We start from the raw sequence: 26,068 nt of genomic DNA, 5'->3' as shown, positions 1-26,068 counted from the left end.
GGTAACTGTATGGTGTGTGTCATTAAGTGTATGCAGCGTATGTGGCTACAGTGGTAACTGTATGGTGTGTGTCATTAAATGTATGCAGCGTATGTGACTACAGTGGTAACTGTATGGTGTGTGTCATTAAGTGTATGCAGCGTATGTGGCTACAGTGGTACCTGTATGGTGTGTGTCATTAAGTGTATGCAGCGTATGTGGCTACAGTGGTAACTGTGTATGGTGTGTGTCATTAAGTGTATGCAGCGTATGTGGCTACAGTGGTAACTGTGTATGGTGTGTGTCATTAAGTGTATGCAGCGTATGTGGCTACAGTGGTAACTGTATGGTGTGTGTCATTAAGTGTATGCAGCGTATGTGGGTACTGTGGTAACTGTATGGTGTGTGTCATTAAGTGTATGCAGCGTATGTGGCTACAGTGGTAACTGTATGGTGTGTGTCATTAAGTGTATGCAGCGTATGTGGCTACAGTGGTAACTGTATGGTGTGTGTCATTAAGTGTATGCAGCGTATGTGGCTACAGTGGTAACTGTATGGTGTGTGTCATTAAGTGTATGCAGCGTATGTGGCTACAGTGGTAACTGTATGGTGTGTGTCATTAAGTGTATGCAGCGTATGTGGCTACAGTGGTAACTGTATGGTGTGTATCATTAAGTGTATGCAGCGTATGTGGCTACAGTGGTACCTGTATGGTGTGTGTCATTAAGTGTATGCAGCGTATGTGGCTACTGTGGTAACTGTATGGTGTGTGTCATTAAGTGTATGCAGCGTATGTGGGTACTGTGGTAACTGTATGGTGTGTGTCATTAAGTGTATGCAGCGTATGTGGCTACAGTGGTACCTGTATGGTGTGTGTCATTAAGTGTATGCAGCGTATGTGGCTACAGTGGTACCTGTATGGTGTGTGTCATTAAGTGTATGCAGCGTATGTGGCCACAGTGGTACCTGTATGGTGTGTGTCATTAAGTGTATGCAGCGTATGTGGCTACAGTGGTACCTGTATGGTGTGTGTCATTAAGTGTATGCAGCGTATGTGGCTACAGTGGTACCTGTATGGTGTGTGTCATTAAGTGTATGCAGCGTATGTGGCTACAGTGGTAACTGTATGGTGTGTGTCATTAAGTGTATGCAGCGTATGTGGCTACAGTGGTAACTGTATGGTGTGTGTCATTAAGGGTATGCAGCGTATGTGGCTACAGTGGTAACTGTATGGTGTGTGTCATTAAGGGTATGCAGCGTATGTGGCCACAGTGGTAACTGTATGGTGTGTGTCATTAAGGGTATGCAGCGTATGTGGCTACAGTGGTACCTGCAATGTGAGGCCCCTCTTATGAGAGGTCACTTTCCGTAAAAGGACACCTATTGTTCCTTTGTCTATTATCTCTACCAAAGTACACCTGTCATGACAGGCCACCTGCAATGTAGGGACATGTTCGGCTGGTCCCAAGGGTGTCCTTTCATCGCAGGTACCACCGGATATGTGTGGAGTTTTCCTGTGTCTTATGACTCCAAAATGAAAGAATATTGTGTCTTAAATCCCAGGTCAGATTCACTTCAAATTTGTGCAAACCCGTCCAAGGGACCAACTATAAGTGTTCCTTAAAGACAGGTAGTCATTACGGAAAGGTGAATTATATAGGAAAGAACCTCGTCTGTGTTTCTTGTGGGTTGTCGTAAAGGGCAGGTGGTCAAGAGTTGGTCGCCAGGGCAGGTTCAACTGTATATGCCTTTCGCCCGTGTAATGACAGTGTTTGTGAATTGACAGATGTACTACCGACTTCACGTGGCGGTGATGAAGCACCTGCTTCGCATCTCCAGCCCAGAGACGAAGGACGACATGACCTTGTTCGACCGTTACATCACCGAGGCCACGCAGTCCCCTTTCGCACAGCGCAAAGAGAAGCATTATGAGATGTGAGTGGCTGAAACAAGTTTGCATGAACTTGAGAATTCAAATATTAAGGTCTCACTCCTCCTCATGAAAACTGTTGGCCTCACCGTCTCAGATATGGTCAGGCTTCTACATGTGATGAGATCATCCCTCCACTTGGTCATATATTAAAAATGAACAGCCTGTTGCTCTCTGTGCACGGTGGTATGTTTTTTTTTTAAAGAATCAATTTAGTGGCAAATTATTTTGTCCAAAGAAAAGCTAGTGCTTTAGCATTTTTGTTACAAGTAGACAGTCACAGAATAAGTTTATATGGTACAGTCAAAGTATGCCTGCCATTTTGTAACTAAGATCTTCTGCATGTTTTGCAAAATTAATATGATTCAGTGCAATAACCGAATTTGTTCAATGTTGTGAATTATACATTTTAAGATGAAAAGGAAGAAGGACCTAAGTGCACTTTAGATACAGTGTAACCTCCCTTTAAAGACCCTCTGATTTCGACCTTGTTTTCTCAGACTTTCTGTTCATAACCTCTGTAAACTTGACCCCATTTTCAGACATCCTCCTTTTTAAGACCTGATTTTCTCAGATTAATTAGGTCTTAAAAGGGGGGTTCCACTGTTCCAACAAAGCGTCTTTTATGTTGCATGGTTTTTGAGAACAAAGACAAATGTTCAACATTCCTTCATTTTGTTATCAGGCAGGAGTCGGTGTCATCAGCAGACGACAGCCAGTCTTCGGTGACGAGCGTCCCGCCCTACAGCATCGCGCACCAGAAGCCCGTGTATCACATGACCCCCCAGGACCACAACTACTCCCGACAGAAGTCGTCTGGCGGTGAAACGTCCGATGAGATGAAGGAGACGGGAACAGAGACGGATGGGTCCCAGTCCAGTGAAGAGACGGACGGTGGTGTGAAAGCAGCAAGCCAAGCTTCAGAGAGGCAGAGAGGTACGAAATAGTTTTGCAATTTGAAAGGAGGAGGGGTCGGGGGAGATGGGTCTGGGGAGGAGTGAAGATGAGACTGGAACGGAGACGGATGGGTCTCAGTCCAGTGAAGAGACGGACACTGGTGTGAAAGCAGCAAGCCAAGCTTCAGAGAGGTGGGAAATAGTTGTGGGAGGGGGAGGATGGTGGAGGGGATGGAAGAGGGGGGGGGGGGGTGAGATTGGGTGGGGGAGTGGGCTTTTTAAACATGTGAGGAAAAAGGTTATTGTGAGGTGTGGTTAGAAAATGCTGGGGAGTAGGTTTTTTGTGAAAAAGGTGGACAGACTGAAAGGAAAAGACAGGTGGTGGAGGGTTGCATTTCAGGGGAGATTGAGTGAAATTAGACCATGTGGGGAAATAACTCTGTCTGGATTTCAAAGCGTTGTGGAAGAGTTGCGCATACCTTTCTTGGTTTTTGATTCTGTATTTTGGAACATTGGCAGTCTAATTGTTTTTGGATTTTTATTTTGCTTTCCATCATTGTCAGGTGGCAAGGAAGGAGGAGAGAAGACGGGAGATGCACAGTCAGCCCAGGTGGTGATGATGGAGCTCCATGCAGAGACCGACAGTGACTTCTCCGAGCTCTATGACTCCAAGCTGCTGCTCTTTGACAAACAGGTCAGTGGCTCAGCGCACTTTACTTGTGCCTAAAGGGAAACAGGATGCTGGTGGGATCCTTACTTGTGCCTAAAGGGAAACAGGATGCTGGTGGGATCCTTACTTGTGCCTAAAGGGAAACAGGATGCTGGTGGGATCCTTACTTGAGCCCGAAGTTGACTTCACGAAGTCGTTTTACTTTTAATTGAGTGCCAATCATTGTGCAGTGAGCTTCGTTAAATAGAGGGAAACAGGATGCTGATGGGATAGTAGAAAGCAGGGAGGATGAAAATTTGAACCACTTTTACAAGTCCAGAAAGATACAGGGCAGTGGCACAACTACAGTGGAGTCCGGGTACAACGAATCTCAAGGGAGATACATTTTAGTTCGTTATATCAGTAATTCGCTGTAGAGTTTTCAACCCTAAATGGCCTCAAGACAAGTTTTCCCAATCACCTTCAAATGATCGTCCCATCGATCTTTCCTTGGAGAGTACAATCTCGGCATGTTTTCAACAGCTTCATAATATAATCCATAGAGAGAGGCAAACTAACAGCGGGAGGTGCATGAAAAGCGTCAGTTTTCACGATAAAACTTTGACTCGCTCATTCACGGGACATAACTGCACTCCGGACTGTCCACAGTGTTGAGCAATTTAGGAGACTTCACTGCCTGAGGAGAGTATTGATTCAAACGAACGCGTGGTTCTATATCGCGTCACTCAGTCACGGATCGGAGAAAACAAAAAAACAGAAAACAGTTCCAGATTTCGAAACCATGTTCGTCAGCCATTGTTTTTAGCAAGACAGACCACATGTGCACGAGCTTCGCTGACGTACATCGCAAAATGTCATGACGTCACCACAACTTTCGGTTTTGGTTCGATCTGTTCCGTGCACCTCCCGCTGTTAGTTTGTTCAGAGTTCGCTCATCACGCGATGTGCACTTGTGTTTGTGTATTTTTGTGTATTTTTACACCCCCGGTATAGGGGTGTGTATAGGATTCGGTCGATGTGTTTGTTTGTTTGTTTGTGTGTTTGTGTGTTTGTGTTCGCATATAGATCTCAAGAATGAACGGACCGATCGTCACCAAACTTGGTGAACAGGTTCTATACATTCCTGAGACGGTCCTTACAAAAATTGGGACCAGTCAAACACACGGTTAGGGAGTTATTGGTGGATTAAGATTCTACAAGGACTTATAGAGGGACATATTAATGGTCAAAGGGAAATAACCTTCTCAGTTGGTGGCAGTGAGAATGGTAAGGACGGGGGTGTTTTTCCTACCTCGGAGGAATTTCTTGTTGTCTTTGGAAACAATTATTGACATCAGTTCGTTGTAGCCTTGTGACTTTTAGAGACAAAACGGCTCTGGGGCGATGAAAACGTGTTTGTTAAAAGAAGGGTTCATTATGCAAATGAGTTCAAATGGTTCAATGTAGCCGGAAAGTAACAAGTAAGAAATAGAAGGCTGTCTGCCGGGAAATCAATGGCAGTTTGTTAAAAGAGGGATTTCGTTATACCCAGGTTCGTTATAGCTGGACTCCACTGTAATAAGATGTGAGTCTTTGACAAACAGGTCAGTCGCTCAGCACATTTTGCTTGTGACTTAAGGCCTTCCTTAATTGAGGGCCAAAGCTTTGAACAGCAAGCTTCGTTAAGTACACTTCGAGAAGTCGACTTTGCTCAATTAATATGGGATATGGATGGGATAGTGAAAAGCGGAGAGGATGAGAATTTGAACCACTTTCACAACTCCAGAAAGGTACAGGGCAGTGGGTCAACTAATAAGATGTGGCTCATTTTTCTGTGCTGATTTAGGTTTAAATTTGTTCTTCTAATGTAATTTTAAGGTTGTTTTGTTTCTCCTGTAAGCAGACATCCTTGCTGTTGTTGTGCGAATGTTTGCTCCTCCACTTGATCCAATGTGAATGGGTCAGTTTCTAGCACGTGTACAACCTTGTGTTTGTCTCTACTTTACCAACCAAAACATTTGCTCTTTCCTTCTCCTTCCAAATCAAGAACACGGTCCTTTTGGACATTTTAAGTTCAGCGAGTCGAGTTTTGAGTAGAGATGGTTATAATGGGTCTGTGGGTAGCCCAGGCTCAGTAAAAGATTCAAACATTTTCAAACTTTCACTTTTCAGATGAGTGGAGGTTTTGAACCTGCAATAGAAAAGGCACTGGCACCAGTGGCACGATCATCACCAATGAAAGACTCACAGACACTCACCTCCACATCTTCTGCAGCTGTATCCATGGAGATAGCTGAAGACAGGGTGGGGAAGCCAGGCAGTGTCAGTAAAATGGCAGTCAAGGCTGCTACAGACCAGAAAGATGCTGACACGGCTGATGATGCCAAACTTTTAGGGGAAACTGCTTCTGTCAAGCAAAAAGCAGACTCTGGTGCATTTAGTACAAGCACAGAATCTTTGCAGAAAGCAGGTGAAGATATGAACAGACCTAGCCGTCAAGGCGAAACATTGGGAACGTCAGCTACCTCTGGTGAGCTTAGCACAGACCTGACTGCAAGGGAGATCAGTAACAAGGATTTTGAGAAAAATCCAGAAGTTATGGCCGTCTCGTCTGACGAACCCAGCTTTGAGGACGCAAAGGAAACAATAGAAACTGAATCAGAAGAATCGTCTGTTCTCATTATTTCTTCAGAAGATGAGCAGTTGAAACCGTCTCAGCAGAAACGAAAGCCACAGGCATCACCACCACCACCAACAAAGAGAGCCAGGCTGGAATGTGGCGCTGAAGGTCTGAGCAGTTTAGTGGTAGAAATTGGTGCAGCTGCAGAAGAAGGGAAGAACTCCGGCACTGGGAACATCCTTTCAGAGGTCCTGGAACCCAAGCCTGAAGCTGTTGAGAATGCAGCAAAGATTCCATCCACAGCAGAAAGTATGGACATCGACAAGGCGAAGGGATCACTCAGTTTGCAAGAAAAGACTGTTGAACCGTCCCACCCTGAGGTCTCACAACCCAAACAGGAGAGGAGCGATGGAAGGGGCGACGGTAAAGGAGAGTTAAAAACAACCCCAGATGTCTCAGCTTCTAAAGCAAATGAACCAGAGAGTCATGTCGCAGGGAAAGAGCAAAGCCAAGATGTTGAGATGAAGTCATCCGCCGCAGAGAACAGTGCCGATTCAGAGGTAATAAAGACAGAATTGAAGGACACATCTGAGCCAAACAAAACAGCAGAAAACAAAGACGCTCAACAGACAGTAAACCTACCAAAGCAACCTCACCCACAACCCAAACCACAAGCAACAACATCAACAGAGGCAGACAAAACACCCACATCGACCACAACACAAGAATCCAACAAGACAGCCCCGTTGGAACCCAACCCTCAACTCAGCGCCTCTCCTGCCAAAGCAAAGACTGCACCATCAACGTCACTCAGGGCGGCCCAGAGAGCAGAGGCAGGGCAGCCTGAGGCAGCTCCACTGCCGGAACAAGAGTTCCGAGCGTGGAAGAAAGGGCTACTGGACAAGTGTGTGGAAGGCCTCCGCGTGTGTCTGTCGCGCTTCCCGACACACTACAAGTCCATCTACCGCCTGGCCTACCTCTACTATGCTTCTGACAGTCACAGGGTAGGTTGTTGGCTTGTTTTTGTCTATTTAAAAAGAAGCGTTTTGCTTATCTTTTTGTGTATTCTGAGGTTTATTTTGGCTATGAATCCATAGCATTATGTAACATAATGAGAAACGAACCTCGAATGGGTACTGTCCTTTTTGTCGGAACCTTTCTTATGGCAAGGTTTGTTTTTATTTTGTCTTGTTATTTTATCAGTTACAGTGGTACATGTACCCGCAATGAAAGGACACTTGTAGGTGGCAAGTCATGCCAGGTGTATTCCAGTAGAGATAAAAAAAATAAGGGGATCAAAGAAAGCATCCTTTCAAGGGAGATGTCCTCTCATCGGAATGCCCTCACATCACAATTTGGTACATTTATTTTGTAATTCTATCATCACTCTTTGAACTCTTGCTGTTGGATAAACTCACAGAAATATTTGTGAATGCAAATTGTGTCTTCTTGTTGCAGAACCTGGAGTTTGCTCGTGACTTGTTGCTGGGCAACCAAGAGTGGCAGAATCTTCAGCACATGCCAGCCAACGGTCTGTTTTCTGACAGGAGAGTCAACAATTTCTTCAATGTGAGTACAGTGGAATTCCACCATATCCAGGTTGTTTGGGTCTGCAGCATCTCATCATATTTTAGCATATGTCAGGAAGCACTGAAAACAACCCAGATCGTGACAGTCAAGGTCACTAACTGTTTTCTCCTGAAAGTGAATAGAAAAGAACACAGTCAGTTTCAGTTGCATAGCTTTTTCAGTCTTTTCCTAAATTGTGAGTTCAAATTATCTTTGGCAGAAAACAGATGCCTTTTTTTGAACACATACCTGCTCGGCTGTAGCCCATTGCCACTGTAACATAATTTACTCGAATAACAAGGTAAGTTGAAACATGTACTGCTTCTTTTCTTCTTCTTCTTCTTGTTTTTCTTCTTCTTTGTCTTCTTCTGCGTTCAATGTATAACACAAACTTCAACTCTCAAGATGGTTAACATATGTGCAGGGCACGTGGAAGATACCGATAGAGGAGATAGATCGGTCGGGCAGCTTTGCGTCCCACGTGAACCGCTCGGTTCAGCTGTTGCTGGAGGTTCTGCGCGACCTGGGTGACGTGGCCATGTTGCTCACGCTCCACACCAACCTCAAGAAAAAGCCCCCGGACCAGGGCAGGTAGGTTACCTGGGGGTTGTTTAAGCCTGTCCTTCATTGGGCGAAGTCGACCACGCAAAGTATACTTCGTGAAGCTTGCCGCACGGAGCTTCAGCACTGAGTTTTCGGAAAAAAGACTTTGCGAAGTCGACTTCAGGCTGAACTAAGGACTGCCTTTACCTCCATGAAATCCCCCTCTTCTTGGCTCCCGTCAAAATCCCAAAACAGATAGTCTGCTAACCTCCCAAAATTAAGAATAAAAAAATAAGAATGGTTTAAAAATCTAAACAACAAAGTGACTGGTGAAATAGATGAACAAAGTTAAAAAAGCAAAAGAATTCTGTACTCAACGATACGAGGACAAAAAGGACTCTGTCCTTGTATCGGGGAGTACAGAATTCTTTTGTTTTTGAGTCACTTGAGAAAAAGTGACTCTATGTAATCGGTCAGTGTTAGTCTGTCCGGCCAGCCGTCCGGCCGTCCGGCCGGCCGTCCGTAGACACCACCTTAACGTTGGACTTTTCTCGGAAACTATCAAAGCGATCGGGCTCATATTTTGTTTAGTCGTGACCTCCAATGACCTCTACACTTTAACGATGGTTTCGTTGACCTTTGACCTTTTTCAAGGTCACAGGTCAGCGTCAAAGGAAAAATTAGACATTTTATATCTTTTCTCGGAAACTATCAAAGCGATCGGGCTCATATTTTGTTTAGTCGTGACCTCCAATGACCTCTACACTTTAACGATGGTTTCGTTGACCTTTGACCTTTTTCAAGGTCACAGGTCAGCGTCAAAGGAAAAATTAGACATTTTATATCTTTGACAAAGTTCATCGGATGTGATTGAAACTTTGTAGGATTATTCTTTACATCAAAGTATTTACATCTGTAGCCTTTTACGAACGTTATCAGAAAAACAAGGGAGATAACTAGCCTTTTCTGTTCGGCAACACACAACTTAACGTTGGGCTTTTCTCGGAAACTATAAAAGTGACCGGGCTCAAATTTTATGTGAACGTGACTCATTGTGTTGTGAATAGCAATTTCTTCCTGTCCATCTGATGCCTCATATAATATTCAGAACTGCGAAAGTGACTCGATCGAGCGTTTGCTCTTCTTGTTAAGAATGGTTCAGTTTATGGAGCGTTTGACTCCTTTCAGTGACGGCACCGCCTTGCCAAAGATTGAAAAACATTATCAGATAAGTTTTGTTCATCTCATATAAATTTTTCCTTTGTCTGTCCATGATAGAGACCATTGGGTCGATGTACATATACTTGTGAAGGTTCTATTTTGTCAGAAAGTAAATGTTTCATTAAATTACATATCTTTACCCAACTCACATATAGCAATTAACCCTAGTTCAGTGCTGGTAACGCTGTACGCGTCCCCTTGGTAACAAGGGAGACTACTCTAAAACAGAGTGATTCATACCGATACTGGTATCCCTGACCGACCAATACCGGGTCCGTCTTCCGTATGAGTTTCTATCTGCGGGATATTTCAAGTACCCGCTATTTTAGTACACATGGTCTGCCAGGTGTAGTCGCTGCAAGACAAGTACTTACAAGATATTGACTGTGAATATTTTCCCACCACCTAAATTAGCAATCTGCTATCTATGTGAGTTGGGTAAGAATATGTAATTTAATATAAAGTTTGAAAAGTAAACTTTGATTTGATTAATATACTTACCAACTTACCAGCCTGCCCCGCAAATTGTATAAAGGGGTATATGTTTCAGTACGGAATGAGTGTCACTGGTATACATCCTGCGCATGCGCGGTACACCGGTAGGGGAGATAACCACCACGGACTGTGCCTTATATGGCATGTGGTTTTTGTTTTAGAGTTATCTCCCCATGTTACCATGTAAGAGTGCTTCAATGTCTTAGCAACTGATCGAGGTTATTGCTATCTATGTGAGTTGGTAAATATATTAATTAAATCAAAGTTTACTTTTGAAACTTTATATTATAGACAAAACAAAACTCTCATGATTTATCTCAAATTGCATACAGCTATACATTTACACATTTTTGTTGACAGGAAGTACTTGCGAGATGGAGAAAGACACGTTCTTTCTCAAATGGCACACGGCTACACACTGGATGCGGTTGCTAAGCAACTGGGGCGTCCCGAAAAGGATGTGGACAAGATGGAGGTCCTGCTGTCGGCGTACAGAGCGTACAACGCCCATCGCCACGGACGGGAGGCCCAGCGAGCCATGATGCTACTGCTAGCGGCCTATCAGTGGCTGGGTCTGCCTCAGGTGTGTGTGTGTGGGGGGGTTGCGTGTGTGTGTGTGTGTGTGTGTGAGGGAGAGCAATAATGCTGCTTTTAGCTGCTTATCAGTGGCTTGGTCTGCCGCATGTGGGTTGTGTGTGTGTGTGTGTGTGTATGTGTGTGTGTGTGTGTGTGTCTGTGTGTGTGTGTGTGTGTGTGTGTGTGTGTGTGTGTATGTGTGTGAGAGAGAGAGAGAGAGAGACAGAGACAGAGACAGAGACAGAGAATGGTGTAAGTGACGAGCAATGTTTTTGTTTCAGCATGGATTTACAACACCTCTGGAACAGGCCATTCAGTACTGTAACTCCTTCATCGCCAGTCAGAGCCTGGTAAGTTGATCACTCAACTTTTGTTGTGTATACTGGGTTGTGTACGTGTATGGCCTGGAGCGTCACTGGTCTCTTTATCTCAGGAACTATTTTGGACTTGCTGCTTGAGACTTCATGTAAAGACCTTTCTAGTGACCATGTTCGAAATTGTTATGATGGTAAACAAAGCAAATTCACTGTTTCGTAATTTAAACTACACATTCCGGAGGGTGTGGGTCATGTTCAACCCATTTGGAATTTGTGATGGAATTTTATGGTGTTCATCCCTCTGCAGATGTAGCGGGTTGCATAAGGCCCATACTCAACAAATAAGTGCTGGTAGTAAAATGCTCATTGCTTTTCGTATGATGTAGGTTGTGTACGACCCATACTTTTTATGTTGGATCCCTCTTTAGATAGTATGGGTCTTACATGATCCACATCATCTGGACTGTGTGATCTAAAGCTAATCCAAAGCTAAATCCAGTGATGGTCAATGTTAGAATATCCAGGAGATTTTGAAACCTTAGTGAAAACTGTATAATTTTACATATCTTTAAATCAGCAATTTATTTTCCGAAAGAAACACAGGGGATCTGATGGTACTCTTCATGTTAATCATTTATTCAAAATATTCGCTTATGCGATTTTTTTAACCTACATTTATTACTTAATAGATTTTTAGTTTATCAGGATTTTGTGTATTGTTATGCAAGTCTTGAGGGAGTGTGGAAGGGAGGGGAGAGACGGGAGGGAGGTGAAGAAAAAAAGAGAGATAGAGAGAGAGAGGGAGAGAGAGAGGGAGATAGAGAGAGAGAGGGAGAGGGAGAGAGAGAGAGGGAGAGAGAGGGAGAGGGAGAGAGAGAGAGAGAGAGAGAGGGAGGGAGGGAGGGAGGGAGGGAGGGAGGGAGGGATGGGGAGAGAGAGAGAGAGGGAGAGAGAGGGAGAGAGAGGGAGAGAGAGAGAGAGAGAGAGAGAGAGAGAGAGAGAGAGAGAGAGAGTGTGCCGAGGGAGTAAGGGGGGGGGGGGGAGAGGAGAGAGAGAGAGAGAAAGTGTGTGCACGTGAGCGGTATTGATTCATGTGTGTGAGCTTATGAGTGAGTGGTGGGGGCAGGTTACAAAATCACACATTGTTAGAATACTGTGACTAAAAACCAAACCATTTCGTCGCTTTCAAGGCACAGAAAGCGGAAAGGACCCGCCTTCTCTCCCAGTCTTCCACGCCGAGCGCACCATCCACCCCAACCACCACACCTGCCTCTCACACCGTGGACACCGGCACCAGTCCCACCACCACCACCCTCCCCACAGCCATCGTCAAACCTTTCAGCCAGACGCACAATCCTGCCGCACAATCCACTCGACAACAAGCACCATTGTTCGGGGTTCAGTCGCTGAGCGGGCCAGTAGGTCCCCAGCAGGGGCAGTCTTTGTCTTCTTCTGGAGTTCAGACTACAACGCTTCGCCCAGCACACCTGAGCGCATCGAGACCACGGACCATGTCAGCGTCCAGGGATGAAATGCCGTCTGCGCTGGAACTGAGCGGGTTGAACCGACAGGCAGCCACGTCCTCAGCACTGGATCTCAGTTCGTCCGGCAGGCAAACCACCACCGTGTCCGGCTCACACGTCCTTGACCTGACCTCTCCCAGCCACAGAGAAGGACCTCCCGGGGTTGGGCCTGCAAGGTCGCTGCCAAGGTCAAGCTCGGAAGTTATTGATCTGACCTCCCCTGTTCGAGGCTCCGGCCCTCCGAGGTCTGTGCAGGAGATGTCTCCAGGACTGATGCAAAGAGCTCCTGCTGTGGACTTGAGGTCCCCTGTGAGACCTGTAGGCCTGCCGCCACGAGTTGCCCCCCCTCGCAGTCCTGTGGTTGACCTGAGGAGCCCCGGGGATCGTTCCATGCCAGGTTTGCTATCTCCTGGAGCTCTGCGGAGCCCTGGTGGCGTGAGAACCGGCCTAGCTCTCCCTCGACTTCCTACCACCGGTCTGTCCACACCCCCACGCCCCTGTCTTCCCCCCTCCCCCTTCTCCTCCCCCTACAACCCCTCCTCTTCCGCCGCCTCCAGCCCCCTCACTCCCCGACCCGGCCACTCCACGGCGGATGAGGCGAGTGACCTTGACTTGACCTCTGACCAAGGTGACGACCTGGCCTTGACCTCACCTGACAGGCTGACCTCTGATGTCCGTCATCACTTCCATGGTGACCTTCTGTAAATTGAGGCGAGACTCGATGCGACTTTATGTTGTACTTTTGTGGTTGTGTATGGTTTGATGATTTGCTACAGAGGCATTGAAATGACATTTTGGTTTGTAATGCACAGAAATGTTTAAACTTCTGTACTAGCACTACAACATTCAGTTTGTGCTGGGGTATAATTTTATCATACAAGAAGTATGGTAATATGTCATAAGTATGGTGCCATGTCATTTAAAGTCATAGCAGCATTGGTATCGATCTTTTTTCTGTTCTTGGATGAATGACTTTCTGAGTTTCACAGTCTGTTTTTGAGTTGGTTTTGATTTTTTCCCTGATAAATGAATAACACAAAGATGATCCGATCTTTAGGATTTGTATTATTCAGCAGCACTGCATTCATTTGTCCCTGAAAGAACGGCTTGAATGATTTTTGAAAGTGCAATGCAAGAATGATTTCCTTTTTGTATAAAAAATAAATGTCAACTGATTTTTCATTGTCTTCGAGAGTAAACTTTGTGTGTGGTGTGTGTGTGTGTGTGTGTGTGTGTGTGTGTATGTGTGTGTGTGTGTGTCTGTGTGTGTGTGTGTCTGTGTGTGTGTGTGTGTCTGTGTGCACATGTGTGTGTCAAAAACAATTATTGTTGTGAGTTCATTTCAGTCAGAAATGACACCTTTGACATGGAAATAACAATTTTATTCATTTATTGTGTCAAATCGACATTGTGCTTCTTTTTTTGCGGTCAATCAGCTGCACAATTATATATTATGTGGAATTTTGATGAAGAATGGCGAATGCACCTGAAAAAAGATAAACAGAGACAAAAAAGTACTGTACTAATGTTTTTACAAAAGACAACACTGCTTGACAACACCACACTACAGGTTTGACCCTTTGACAAAGACAACATTAATAAGAAAAGGAAAGAAAAATAAAGAAAAAAAGATAAACAATAGCACAGAAAGAAGAAACAGCTGTCACATTCAAAGAAACGGGCAGGGGAGGAAGGGAGGCTACTCTAAAATCTAAAAACATAACATAAACAACCGCACATTGACAGTCAATAACTTTCTTTTGACTGTTCATGAAGCCAGGAGGCAGATATCAGAGTTTTTAAAACGGACAAGCTTTGCAGTGAGGTTTGGAATATGGAAATGTTTCACGGATTGTGGGGATGGTTGGATTGCCAAGATGAGACCTCACCACGGTCTTTCCCGAAAGCGCAAAGTGATCTTGTGGAAAAGATAGAAGCAAGTGTTCCGCTTGCTTGAATTAAATGTGCGCTGCCCACAAAACTTACTGTAAGGTTTCTATTCGATCAAGTGTAAGAAATGAGATGTGTAGGAATGCAAACATTTAGTGGACAACCATACTCCACTCAAAAAGTTGACACTGTCCAAGTGTTTTGTCATGCATTTATTTTCAGTAAAAAAGTAGTTTGATCACGGGAGTAATCGCTATTCCCTAGCAGTAAAATGTACACAGGCAGTGAAAAAAATTCGAGCTTGCCAGGATTCGAACCTGGAATCTTCTGATCCGTAGTCAGACGCGTTATCCATTGCGCCACAAGCCCGCTTGGGTACAGGAAGAGAAATGTTAGAATATAATACAAAAGACTGTTATTTTTGTTGTGGAATAACGTAATCATTTATTCAGTATGTACTGTGTGTTTTAGTTCGTTTCATAGTGCAATAGATAACTGCTTCCATTGTCATTGAAAACAACGTCGGGCTGCCTTGTATTTTAGCATTCTCGTGAACGACCTTCACCTCACTTCAAGATGGCGACCATGGTTGATCTGCGAAGTGTCTGCCAGGAGAAATTGGCTCTTGCCTGATAATATCTGTATAAAATGACCCATAACGAAGAGTACTAGGTTTTGTCATGTTTTTCTCACGTTGACTTTGTTAGTTTGTTTCATGGGACAGCGTCAAATCCGGTTTTGCTGACCGACATGCAAAGTTGATGCAATGCGTGTCAAGTCGGAGAGGATTACTTCGACTGATTTACACCGTCAGTGCCAAGTCTGAAGCACTTGCTTTTTTAAGCTTTCAAAGTTAGAACTTATTTTTATATGCAGGATGACATAATTTCACACGTGATTCTGATTCAACACCTTTTTCGTGAGTATTGGGACTTGCCCTAATAGGGTAACAGCTGTGACTTCAACAAGATGAGACGAGCGCGATTACAAGTTAAACCAAATCTTGGGCCTAAACCAGGCGCTCGACCAGCAGAATCACCGGCCAAGCCAAAGTCAGTCCCACCGGTAACAACAACACGACCTGCCCCATCCACAACACCAACCTCCCATGACGGCAAAGCTGATAACAGTGCACAGCTGAAATTAGCTGACAATAAAACTGGCGATTCCACAGCCCCTCAACCTGCTGCTCATCATGTTGGTGACAGTGGTATTTCTGACAAGTTTGCACACGGGGCAAAGGCTCAGTCCACTGCTGGGTCAAAGTCTCCCAGAAGAGCGGCAAGCACTGAGCATGTCAAAGTTTTAAACAATTCAGCTAAAAGTGGCAATGTGAAGAGCGATGGATCCGGTGTTGCAGCCTTTCCTTCTCCCCTTAGCCCAGGCAGGGTCCGATCGCCAAGAAAGTCTGTAGGCTCTGATCAGACTCACGCGCCACCGAAATCACCAGGTGTTGTGTCAGCCACCAGCAGTTCTGATAAAGGGGCAGAGAAAGCCTCTGGAAAAAACGCTGGTGGCGTTGTTAGTTCTACTGATAATGTTGATTCAACAAAGAAGGTGGCTGCTTCAAGTTCAATCGCCAAACCTGTGGTGCGGGGGATACGATCAAGATTCACCAAAGTCAAACCAAATCTGGCTGAAGCAGGCAAAAGGGCTGTGAAGTGAGTGTTGGCATTTTAAACCCTTGAAACTGAAAGAAATGCATGTTTTGTAAATAGTTTAAATGCATGACAATTTTAGGGGATATCATATATTGAGAATGTAACTTGTTGAGAATTTGGATTGTGTAAAAAAGGCGACTTACAAAGATGGAGTAATGTAATTGTAAAATTGTAAAAAATGTATAAATTGTACTTGTGGAGGAAGTGGGTGGTAAGTATGTGGAGGGAAAAACAGAGAAAGATTGTATTTTCCTGAGACTGAGGTAAAAAAAAAATACTGAGCTTTTTGTGCAATTTCTTTTCTTAAGCTAATTAACTTGCTGTGGCAGAAGTGTGTATTTGTAGACCGGATGCAGGGAAACTTATATAGACAGCATTTACTGATTTAGATCTTTTGATTGAAATTAAAGTTTTGAAACTGACTGCTGTACAAGGATCTTTTAGTGTTAACAATTCAACCATTTTGATATTACAGAGCACCTCCAGTTGCTGAGAAGAAATCACCAGAGGTGAGGAAAGCCACAGAAGATTTGATAGATGGTGCTAATCTTGAGGCAGAGAAGAATACTGAAAAAGAGAAGCAGACAAGAGAGGAACTGACAGTGACCGCTGAAGTGACTGACACTGAATCCAATGATGCAATTGCCAGGTTTGTTTTCTTAATTGTTGTTAGGCCCAAACAAAAAATAGGTCTGTTTACGGTAACATAGGCCCAAAAAATAGGGTCGGTAGGTCGGGATTTTTATTTATTTTTTCAAAAAACCATATTTTTACGTTATTTTTCTCTTTTTTTTCTTTTCCCCAAATGCCAAAAAAAAAGTCTAGGGTCGCGCGAAAAAAATAGGGTCGGTCGGGTTACCGTAAACAGACTATTTTTTGTTGTTGGCCTTATGGCCATTGCTGAAATCCTTTGGTACTATGTTCCATGAATTTAGAGACGTATACTTCTTCTTATTTGCTAGTTATATCAGTCCATTCAGTTTGTTAATGTTTATTTCTGCACTCTCAAACAAAGTCATAATGTACTTCTGCGTAATGAATTATATTGTACATTTATGTGAGAGAAAGGAACACACGTACTGAAACTACAGAGACAGAAAACTAGATGAATCAGGTGCCTAGCTGTACAAAGGCTGACAATGTATTCCGACCATAGAAATAATTGAACTGGGAAAAAACACACATTTGAAAAGTGGTTTGCTGTACTGTTCAGTTTGGTTGATTTCTTCTTCACTAACATGCCTGCTGTGTTTTTCTTATCTGCTTCTGAAGTGAGAAGAAGGCAGAAAACGATGATGCCGTATCACAAATCAGCACAACCGACCAACCCGTCCTGGAGGCCGAAGTCTCAAACACTAACCGTGTAGGTCTGGAAGACAATGCAGATGCTGCCAGCGACATGGGTTCCTTCAGTCAAGTTAGCACTGACCTGGATACAGAGAACGGACCTGGGGATGCGTCTTTAAACTCGGACACATTTGCTGTTCCCGATGAACCCAAAAAGACAGCCGGAGAAAAGGTTTGTGCTTGACATGGGGGGGGTGGACTGATGACAATGTACAATCACATTTGCTCAAACATACTGTGCGCACATGCACACACTCACAAAAACACAATGTTACAGGGAGTTGATGACACTGAATTTAATGAGACTTACTAAGTGTGTTTTGAGTTAGGATGTTCTTCAGTTCTGTTTGGTAATGTTTCTATTTTTTCTTTTTTTTTCTTCTTTTTTCCACAACATTTGGTTTGTGCATGTATACACCCCACCCCCTCCCCTCTTTTTGCAAAGAAAAGAAGAAACGTAGCAAAATTTTCACAATATGGGTGGCCTTTTGTGATGAAAATAACATTTAGGCTTTTGTTCCTGAAAAAAAAGGAAACGTAGCAAAATTCCCCAAAATTGATGGCCTTTTGTGATGTGTATGACATTTTGGCTTTTGCGACAGAAAATTGTATTTTATGATCCACAAGGTTATGCATTCCTTTCTCTCCAGTTGAAATCATGCTGTATACTTTATGTTTTTAGAAAACCAGACGTTCGAAGCCTGCATTGCCAACCACCGAGGCACAGCCCGACCGGTCCAAGATGAAAATGGGTGACCTTATTTACTGGAACCCTGCCAGGAATCCTATGAAGTAAGTATGGCATAATGTTGTCTTCTCTTTGAACAACTGCTTGTCAGAGTTTGGTCTTAAGTACAGTGGAACCCCCCTTTTAAGACCTAAACAAATCTGAGAAAATCAGGTCTTAAAAATGAGGGAGTCTTAATTAAAATGGGGTTTCATTTACAGAGGTTATTTACAAAAAGTCTGAGAAAACAGGGCCTGAAAAGGAATGAAGTCTTAAGTTGGGGGGTCTTAAAGGGGGGGTTACACTGTACACACACAACTTTTTAAGGTCAGTAGAATGAGATGATCCCCTTTGAAGACCAGCGCAAATCTTGAAAACCTGGTCTTAACCCCTTCACTGCCACAGTATAACAGTCTTAACCCCTTCACTGCCACAGTATAACAGCATTCTGGTATTGCTGTGTGCCAGGGCAAAATTTCGCTTTCTTCGGTAGGTTTACTAATCTGTTCACTGCTCGATCATTTATTGAGATATCTCTTAGATCTTTGGCATGTGTTTTGCTTATACCCTTGGCTATTATAGGATGACATGATCATTGGACTTTGTTTGTGATTGTTATAGTAAAAATTGATATAATGACCATTTTTGTCAAAAATTACAGTTTCCGGACGTACACACACACAGTGACACACATTGCAGCACGTAAAACCACACAAAACACTGCTAAAACTGGTGTCAAACATCAGGTACTCACATTACAGCCCATAAAAGTATTCTTCTGTGTGGTAATCCATAAATCACTTCTTGTAGAGCTTCCAGAACACTGTATCGCTTGAAAACAGGTCTACGAGTTGAGGTCCGACTTTCGGCCGCCATTGTGAATGCTATAGATAGGTTCTACATTTCTAACACAGTTTTCAACACGTGGTACTAACTTATCCGAACGGTCTATGGGAAAGAACTGTGTTTAGAACCCCTACAAGTACTTGGACAGTGATTACCTCCCATTTAGTTTTCAGAAATGTCCTGAAATGTTGCTGACGCAAATCCCACGTACTAGGTACGGTTATGGGCGTACGACAAACCGAAAATGACCACGTACCTAGTACGGGGTGGGCAGTGAAGGGGTTAAAAAGGAAGTAGTCTTAAAATGGTCAATTTAAAGAGGTTAAGGGCAGACCGGGTAGGCAAAATGAGTTATTTTTGGTCTCATACACCTTTTTGGGGTTGTTGCATTTTTCACACCTTTGAACATCCTGGAATGCATTCAATAATCTGCTTTTGTCATTTTAGACATGTATTCATGTAAATAAAACCATTTTCAAACTGATGTTTTGTTGTTTTTGTCTGTGTTTTATCAAAAAAATCGAAAAAATGGTCAACTTTGGATACTCCGTGCTGGTAAATGTGCGCACATGACATGACCCTTCGCTGTTCAAACTGTGTGGAAATTTCCGTTCTTCAAGATGACGTCATCACCGTTGGGGAATTTCCGTTGACATAGGCACAAAGAGAGAGAATCCGTTCCAACCGAAACCCCGGAATTAATATATGCAAATATATGTAGGTCAAAGGCATTTGGCGCAAGCGCAGTAGACAACTTATCAGTCCCCCGGTGTCAACAAATCCATGACGTTTTCACCGATTCAGCAGCATTTTTCAAAGTTTTGAGCTGCGGAGAACAACCCTAACATTGGAAATGTTCGGCATAGTGGCAAGAAATATCAGAGAAAGATGAACCAGCAGCAGCGAACAGTAGAAGGAAGTAACAACACTCCGAAATGAACCAACATGATCGTATTTAAGCAGACGACATTCTAAGATTCTTGACTCGACGAGGTGGGTTTTGCTTCTTTCTCTTTTCGATCTTGTTTGTTTGACAACGTGATTTATTGCACATCGTTATGTTGTTGTTGTTGTAAGAATGTGTTAGGGTTTGCAGGTAAATGATAAACAGTTTGTGTCTGAAGTATTTTGCGGGTTTCTTGATCCAATTTACTGACCATGCCGCCGTCGCACCCCCCCCCCCCCTCCCTCCCTCGATCATCTCTGTGATATCGTCTTCACAACCCCTATTTTATTGTTCTTCGCTGGCCAGTCCTTGAGAGCTTACTATGGTGTAACATGTCATCAGTATTCTTTGTCTGGGGTCAAACTGAGAAGCAGCATCTGAGCGATGTACGACTGACACAGTTTCTGTTTCTGGTCATTGACCGTAGGAAAATAAGTACCCTACTAGAGAGCGTTCTCTAATTCTAAAGGATTGGTTTACACCAGCATGGCTGACCAACCTATCATTGACAGCAATATTGTTGTCAAATCTTTTCCATTAACTAAGGAATAAAAAAAATAGATCCAATTTACTTCACCAAAGAAAAAAAAAAAGAGTTAAACTAAAGGACTGGGGATGCAACTCATGAATCAAAAGCATAAAGATCACCTGCAAACAGTGCTAGGTTTAGGAAATCTGAAAATGTATACACACACACAGAACACACACACACACACACACACACAAAACAGACAACAGATAAGAAACAAGCAAATACATAGCAAGTGTGATGAAATAAATTAATTTTAAAAGAAAAATATGAAAAGAAAGAAAGAAAGAAAGAAAATAATTCAGCTAGTTTCAGTATTAGTTCCTGTGTGTATGTGATTGTGTGGTTACTCAAATCCCATAGTAAACTTGACATGTACATTTTGTGATAGGGGCCAATTAATGAATGTCTTTTGTGTGTGTGTGTGTGTGTGTGTGTTCGTCAACCGACATATGTGGGTACGAGCCGCTGAGGTGGTGGTAAGAAAACCCGCCTGGTTCAGTGGTTGGGGGCTGATTGGGATTTCTGATTTACCAGCCTAGCCAAAAAGTTGAGGTACACCCCATGTATCATGGTCATTTGCAAAATAAAGTACAAGCACTTGTTGACGTTTATATTGAGTCTTAAAATTTGCAGCTTATTACAAACAAAAACCATGGACAGTTGTATCAAATATTAAATCAGTGTTTGTGTATAATTTATTAGGTTGGAGCAAGGGGAGAGCCAGTCCTCCTGTGGTGGCAGCGAGGAGAAAGATTGACCTGATGGAAAAGTTTGCTAAACCGGAACTACCCTCTTCCACAGCAGAAACATCAGCTTTGCCATCTTCTGACCAACCATAAGAAGATACAGATACTTTGCCATCTTCTGACCCATCACAAGCAGATATGGATACTGGTACTGTGCAACGTCACTCCGCTGACATGTGTTGGGTTTTTGTCAACATTGATCAGCTCAATCTATTGCTGAAAGGTTTTATATCCTGTACTGAATGCTTGTCTGATAGCAGTCTGATTATGAAAGAAGGTGATGCATCTGCCCAAGGATTTGCACAGGCCCTGCATCTGGAGTGCATATGAGTGTCCATTCAAGTCTGCAGTTGTTTACTCTTCTCCCGGTGTTTGCAACGCTTCGGGTGGTAAAGTTGCATTTTAAATAATCCGCGTATGACCATGTTGGTACATGGAAAGGGACATTCAGCTTTACAGAAATTTGCTGCAGTGTTAGGATTGAGCACAGAAATACTGTAATTAAAATGTTGCAACTTTTGAATGGCTTGATAGCTTTGTTCCATTTGTGTATATATGTCGTGCCGAATTCACGGAATTGCCGAATTCGCGGAATCGGCAACATTTTTGCCCATTTCGCGTAATCGGCAAAACGCTGCCCATTACGTGAAATCGGCAGCGTTTTGCCAAAAATGCGGAAAGGCTTCTAAAATTTGCCCATTTCGCAAAAGCGACAGCCAGTCTGTTACTTTTTGTGTCACCAGAACATTGCATTAACATTGTTTTACCTCCCTACTATGTTTTATATGGTCTATGTTAGGCTGTGTCGAGCATGACTCCGGAAATGCACGAAAACTACATTTTTTGCAATAACTTGCCATAACTGATCGATTAGTGCAATAACTATCCATTCGAGTATCTCGTTGTCTAAGTGTGATGATATCTCAGGCATTTGAGAACTTTAAAACCAAAATGTGGCTGCCGATTTCTCAAAATGGGCAAATTTTAGAAGCCTTTATGCGTTTTCGGCAAAACGCTGCCGATTTCGCGTAATGGCCAGCGTTTTGCCGATTACGCGAAATGGGCAAAAATGTTGCCGATTCCGCGAAGTCGGCAATTACGTGAATTCGGCACGACATATATAATTATGTAATGCTGTTGATGATTTGTGAAGCATCATTTCTATGCAATGGAATAAGAAATCGGTGCATCCGTTGGGTTTTTATGAGTCTGACAGTTTGGTTCTGGTCAATATTTTCATATCAGCACAAACACAGATAATTGACTTTTTTAATGTTTTCATATGATTTTTTTTGAAATAAAAAAAATCTGATAATTTGATTATCAAATCATTTCCCCTTCATAGTTAAAGTGTTATTCTGGTTAAAAAAAACCACCCCATTAATTCAAGCTCTACTGTGGTACTAGTTTACCGGGGTACTAGTGAGACTCTTTTACATGCTGTTTTCTTTACATGTAATTTGAGACAAAATGTGGTAATTAAAATGTTGTAACTTTTGAATGGCTAGATGGATTTGTTCCAATTTTGTAAATGTTGTTTATGATTTGTGAAGCACCATTTCTGTGCATGGAATAAGAATACAGTGGATTCCTTGTGTTTTTATGAGTCAGACAGTTTCGTTTTGATTCATATCTGCACTAACATAGATGAGTTTTCAAATGATTTTTTTTAAAAAGTCCGGATAATTTGATCGTCAAATCATTTCCCCATCATAGTAAAGTGGTCATTCTGATAAAAACATATGAATTCAGGGTGCACTTTGCTACTTGTTTTTTTATGTACTGGTTCAAATCTTTAAAATGCTGTTTTCTCTGAATGTAATTTTCAGACAAAACGCTACAATTAAAATGTTGCAACTTTTGAAAGGCTTGATGGATTTGTTCAGTTTTTGTATATGTTGTTTATGAGTTGTACAGCATCAGTTCTGTGCATGGAATAAGAGTTCAGTGCATTGGTTGGGTTTTTATGAGTCTGACAGTTAGGATCTCATGTATTTTTCTTATCAGAACTGAACTGGTAACTGAAAATGCTAAATTAAAATAATATATTGCTTAGAAATGCTTTTCGATGCACAGAATTATTAAACACACACATATTGCTGCAAAGAAGAAAAATTGGATCAAAACATGCACTGGTTCACAAACTGCAACATTTTAAAAAAAGCACATTTTATAACGTTTTTCTCACATTTTGGTGAATAAAACCCCCAAAAATTGCTTTACACTCAAAATTTAAAATGGTTTCCCTTAATTAAGTTATTCTGCTTGCAAAAATCAAACAAGCAGCAAACTTTATATAAAAAAAAAAGTGCTTGCCTACCCTGTCTCCCCTTAAGTACAGAACAAAGGGCTTAAAAGGGTAGGAGTCTTAAATTGGGGAGTCTTAATTTCCACTGTTTTACAAGACAATTGTACAGGATAATTGTACAGGGTTGCACTGTTTTACAAGACAATTTAGAGACATGTCTTTTTTCAGTAGTGCAGACAAAATGTTTCTGCATACAGTGTCTGTGTGTTCATCCTCTTCAGTATTCCTAAAGCATATATATATTTGATGTTGACAGGAAGAAGGAAAGTAAGATCCCCCAGCCTTCGGCCAGCAGCCACCCAGGGGAGAGCACTGAAACTCCGTCTGCCGTCAGCACGGATGATGAGGCGTCCAATCAGAGTGATGCAATGCCTGTGCCGCAACTCAAGATTGGACCTGATGGCAACATCATTCTCAACATTGAGAGGTAAAATTAGTTTTGTGGATGCCATCATTTTCTTTTTTTTCCCATTTCATTTTCATTACTTTATTGTCCCATCGCTGGGAAATTCGGGTCGCTTCCTCCCAGCATCAACAGAGTCACGCTACCCAGGTGTATGGCAGAATGACCGAGGCCTTTTACGTGCATCAGTGGCGACACGGGGGTGGAATATGGATACCGTCTCTGAGTCTGCACATAAAATTGACCCGTGTCCGTCCCAGCCGGGATTCGAACCCCTGACCCTGGGATCAAAAGTCCAGTGCTCTACCAACTGAGCTACCGGGGCCCCCATCATTGATGGTTTTGCAGATACTTGTTCTTTGTGTCGTTGCTTTTGCAAGATTTCAGAATTTGTTTGCTTTCATGAGGAAGTAGAATTAACGAAAGCTGCCTTTCAATCTTTGTGTGTTCAACACAAATGAACACATGAACGGTTAAGGAACAAAAGCAGAACAAATTCTTGGTCAGTGTCATATGAATGAAACTAATGGAGGCTGTACTGTTTGTTTGTCAGCTTGGTCATGGACAACAAAGCGGGCGACCCGACAGCAGCTCAGATGGAGACGATTGAAGAGGACGACGACCGCTTCATCACTTGCAACAGTTTCCGCAACAAACAGCTGCTAAAGAGGTGGACCCAGCATGGTTAGTTCTGTCTTTCTGTTACTTTTTTTGTGTATGTGTGTATACATCTGAGGGATAGAACTATGTCTTTCTTAATATGTGTGTGTGTGTGTGTGTGTGTGTGTGTGTGTGTGTGTTGTGTTGTTCAGTGTTGTGTTGTGTGTGTGTGTGTGTGTGTGTGTGTGTGTGTGTGTGTGTGTGTGTGTGTGTGTTTGTGTGTGTGTGTGTGTGAGAGAGAGAGAGAGAGAGAGAGAGAGAGAGAGAGAGAGAGAGAGAGAGAGGGAGAGAGAGAGAGAGAGAGAGAGAGTTTTCAACAAACTTCTAAATCCTGTTGAAGCTCCCATTGCTACCTATAACAAAGAAACTACAATGGGTGTTTGCCTATAACCAGAGAGAGGGAGGGAGACATACAGACAAGACGGAGAGTATTCATGTGTTCACATATCTAAAACTATAATGTTTCAACTGCATTGGCTTTCTCAGTCTTCTATTAGGACGGGCACAGTAACCTAGTGGTTAAGAACGCAGAAAAAGAAGAAGACTTCTATTATCCTTTTTGTGCATAGATCAAATTGAAAAAGTTAAAAAGTTTCAAGGTAAAAATGAAACAGCTACATGTTTTTATGTTGATTGTTTATTGTGAAAGAATATGTTTGGCGATGTTTCAGAGACAGCACGTTTCTTCAAAGCCCTCAGTCAGGTGGGGACAGACTTCTCCTTGATGAACAAGCTGTTTCCCAGTCGCACTCGCAGAGACCTCAAGGTAGGTGTCCCGATGCAGGAACAACCCATGCTTTAGACCAGCTAGAGTAATCTAAGATCTTCAATTTTCTTAGGTAAGCAGCTGTCACACACCTTCCTACACCTTCCTCCCATCCCCCCCCCCCCCCCCCCCCCCAACAAAATGAAAGAAAGAAGTAAATAGATGAATTTAACGTTGAAAATTATTATAGGGCCGAAGAAAAAGAAAAGCAAAAGAGATAATGTATTGTAACTCATAACTCATAACATTTTATTGATCCAACAAAGGAAATTAAATTGGTCATCAGCACATATAGGTCATTAGTTAATAATTATAAAAGAATAAGAGAAGAAAATTCATAAAACCCATGATAACAAAAAAATATCTAAAGTAATATATGTACAACTACAATACCCTTTTTACTTGCACACTTGACACACCGACACACCAACACACATGCATACATACCTACATACATACCTACATACATAACTACATACATACATACATACATACATACATACATACATACATTCCATGTTAAAGTGTAGTTAAGAACATCACAGTAATTATATCATTGTTTGGATTAACAGATAAGTTTTTATGTAAATGATGATAACAACAATCCATAATTAACGCTATTGCACTACCAAAAGAAGAGTTGTCTATAAATTTTGATTTTATTAAGGGTGGGGGGGGACCTGTTTATAAGATAATTTGGTAAAAAAAATAATCATTTTGTTAAGGATACTAGGATTTACAGATGCCATTCAGTACTTAATTTAATTTTATTTCTGGTAGGCATTTAGTCAAAGAAAATCTTGCAATAGGTAGAAATTGATTGCTAACACTCTTTGACATGGTGAGCTTTATTTTTTGCAGAACAAGTTCTGTAAGGAAGAAAAGCGGAATCGACCACTCATTGATAAAGCACTGCGT

The 26,068-nt window shown here is 42.6% G+C and overlaps 2 protein-coding genes and 2 non-coding genes across 4 annotated transcripts in view; 2 read left to right on the top strand and 2 right to left on the bottom strand.

Moving 5' to 3' along the window:
- LOC138970772 (calcineurin-binding protein cabin-1-like) overlaps positions 1–13,498 on the top strand; it is a 56,563-nt gene extending 43,065 nt beyond the window's left edge. Inside the window, exons 34-42 of the mRNA XM_070343295.1 lie at positions 1,766–1,914; positions 2,595–2,845; positions 3,369–3,499; positions 5,627–7,078; positions 7,533–7,643; positions 8,068–8,234; positions 10,263–10,485; positions 10,760–10,828; positions 11,986–13,498. Coding sequence (XP_070199396.1) covers positions 1,766–1,914; positions 2,595–2,845; positions 3,369–3,499; positions 5,627–7,078; positions 7,533–7,643; positions 8,068–8,234; positions 10,263–10,485; positions 10,760–10,828; positions 11,986–13,023 — 3,591 coding nt within the window. The 3' untranslated portion in view covers positions 13,024–13,498. The remainder of the gene's footprint in view (positions 1–1,765; positions 1,915–2,594; positions 2,846–3,368; positions 3,500–5,626; positions 7,079–7,532; positions 7,644–8,067; positions 8,235–10,262; positions 10,486–10,759; positions 10,829–11,985) is intronic.
- A 1,006-nt stretch (positions 13,499–14,504) lies between these two features.
- Trnar-acg (transfer RNA arginine (anticodon ACG)) lies at positions 14,505–14,577 on the bottom strand. The gene has a single exon. It is a non-coding gene; the product is annotated as a tRNA-Arg (tRNA).
- Positions 14,578–14,783: 206 nt separating this feature from the next.
- LOC138970299 (putative uncharacterized protein DDB_G0271982) lies at positions 14,784–26,066 on the top strand (the record flags this gene model as incomplete). Its single annotated transcript, XM_070342782.1, is given in 8 exon segments — positions 14,784–15,869; positions 16,345–16,518; positions 17,142–17,388; positions 17,899–18,008; positions 23,578–23,748; positions 24,278–24,408; positions 25,056–25,150; positions 26,012–26,066. Coding segments are annotated over 8 exon segments (1,675 nt in total), but the record flags the coding sequence as incomplete, so codon positions are not given.
- Trnak-uuu (transfer RNA lysine (anticodon UUU)) lies at positions 23,977–24,049 on the bottom strand. The gene has a single exon. It is a non-coding gene; the product is annotated as a tRNA-Lys (tRNA).
- Positions 26,067–26,068: the final 2 nt, after the last annotated feature.

This window comes from Littorina saxatilis, linkage group LG7 (genome assembly GCF_037325665.1).
Source record: "Littorina saxatilis isolate snail1 linkage group LG7, US_GU_Lsax_2.0, whole genome shotgun sequence".
In the NCBI taxonomy this organism is placed as follows: domain Eukaryota; kingdom Metazoa; phylum Mollusca; class Gastropoda; order Littorinimorpha; family Littorinidae; genus Littorina; species Littorina saxatilis.
Note: the sequence above shows the minus strand (reverse complement) of the source record. Positions and strands in the feature narration are given on the sequence as shown.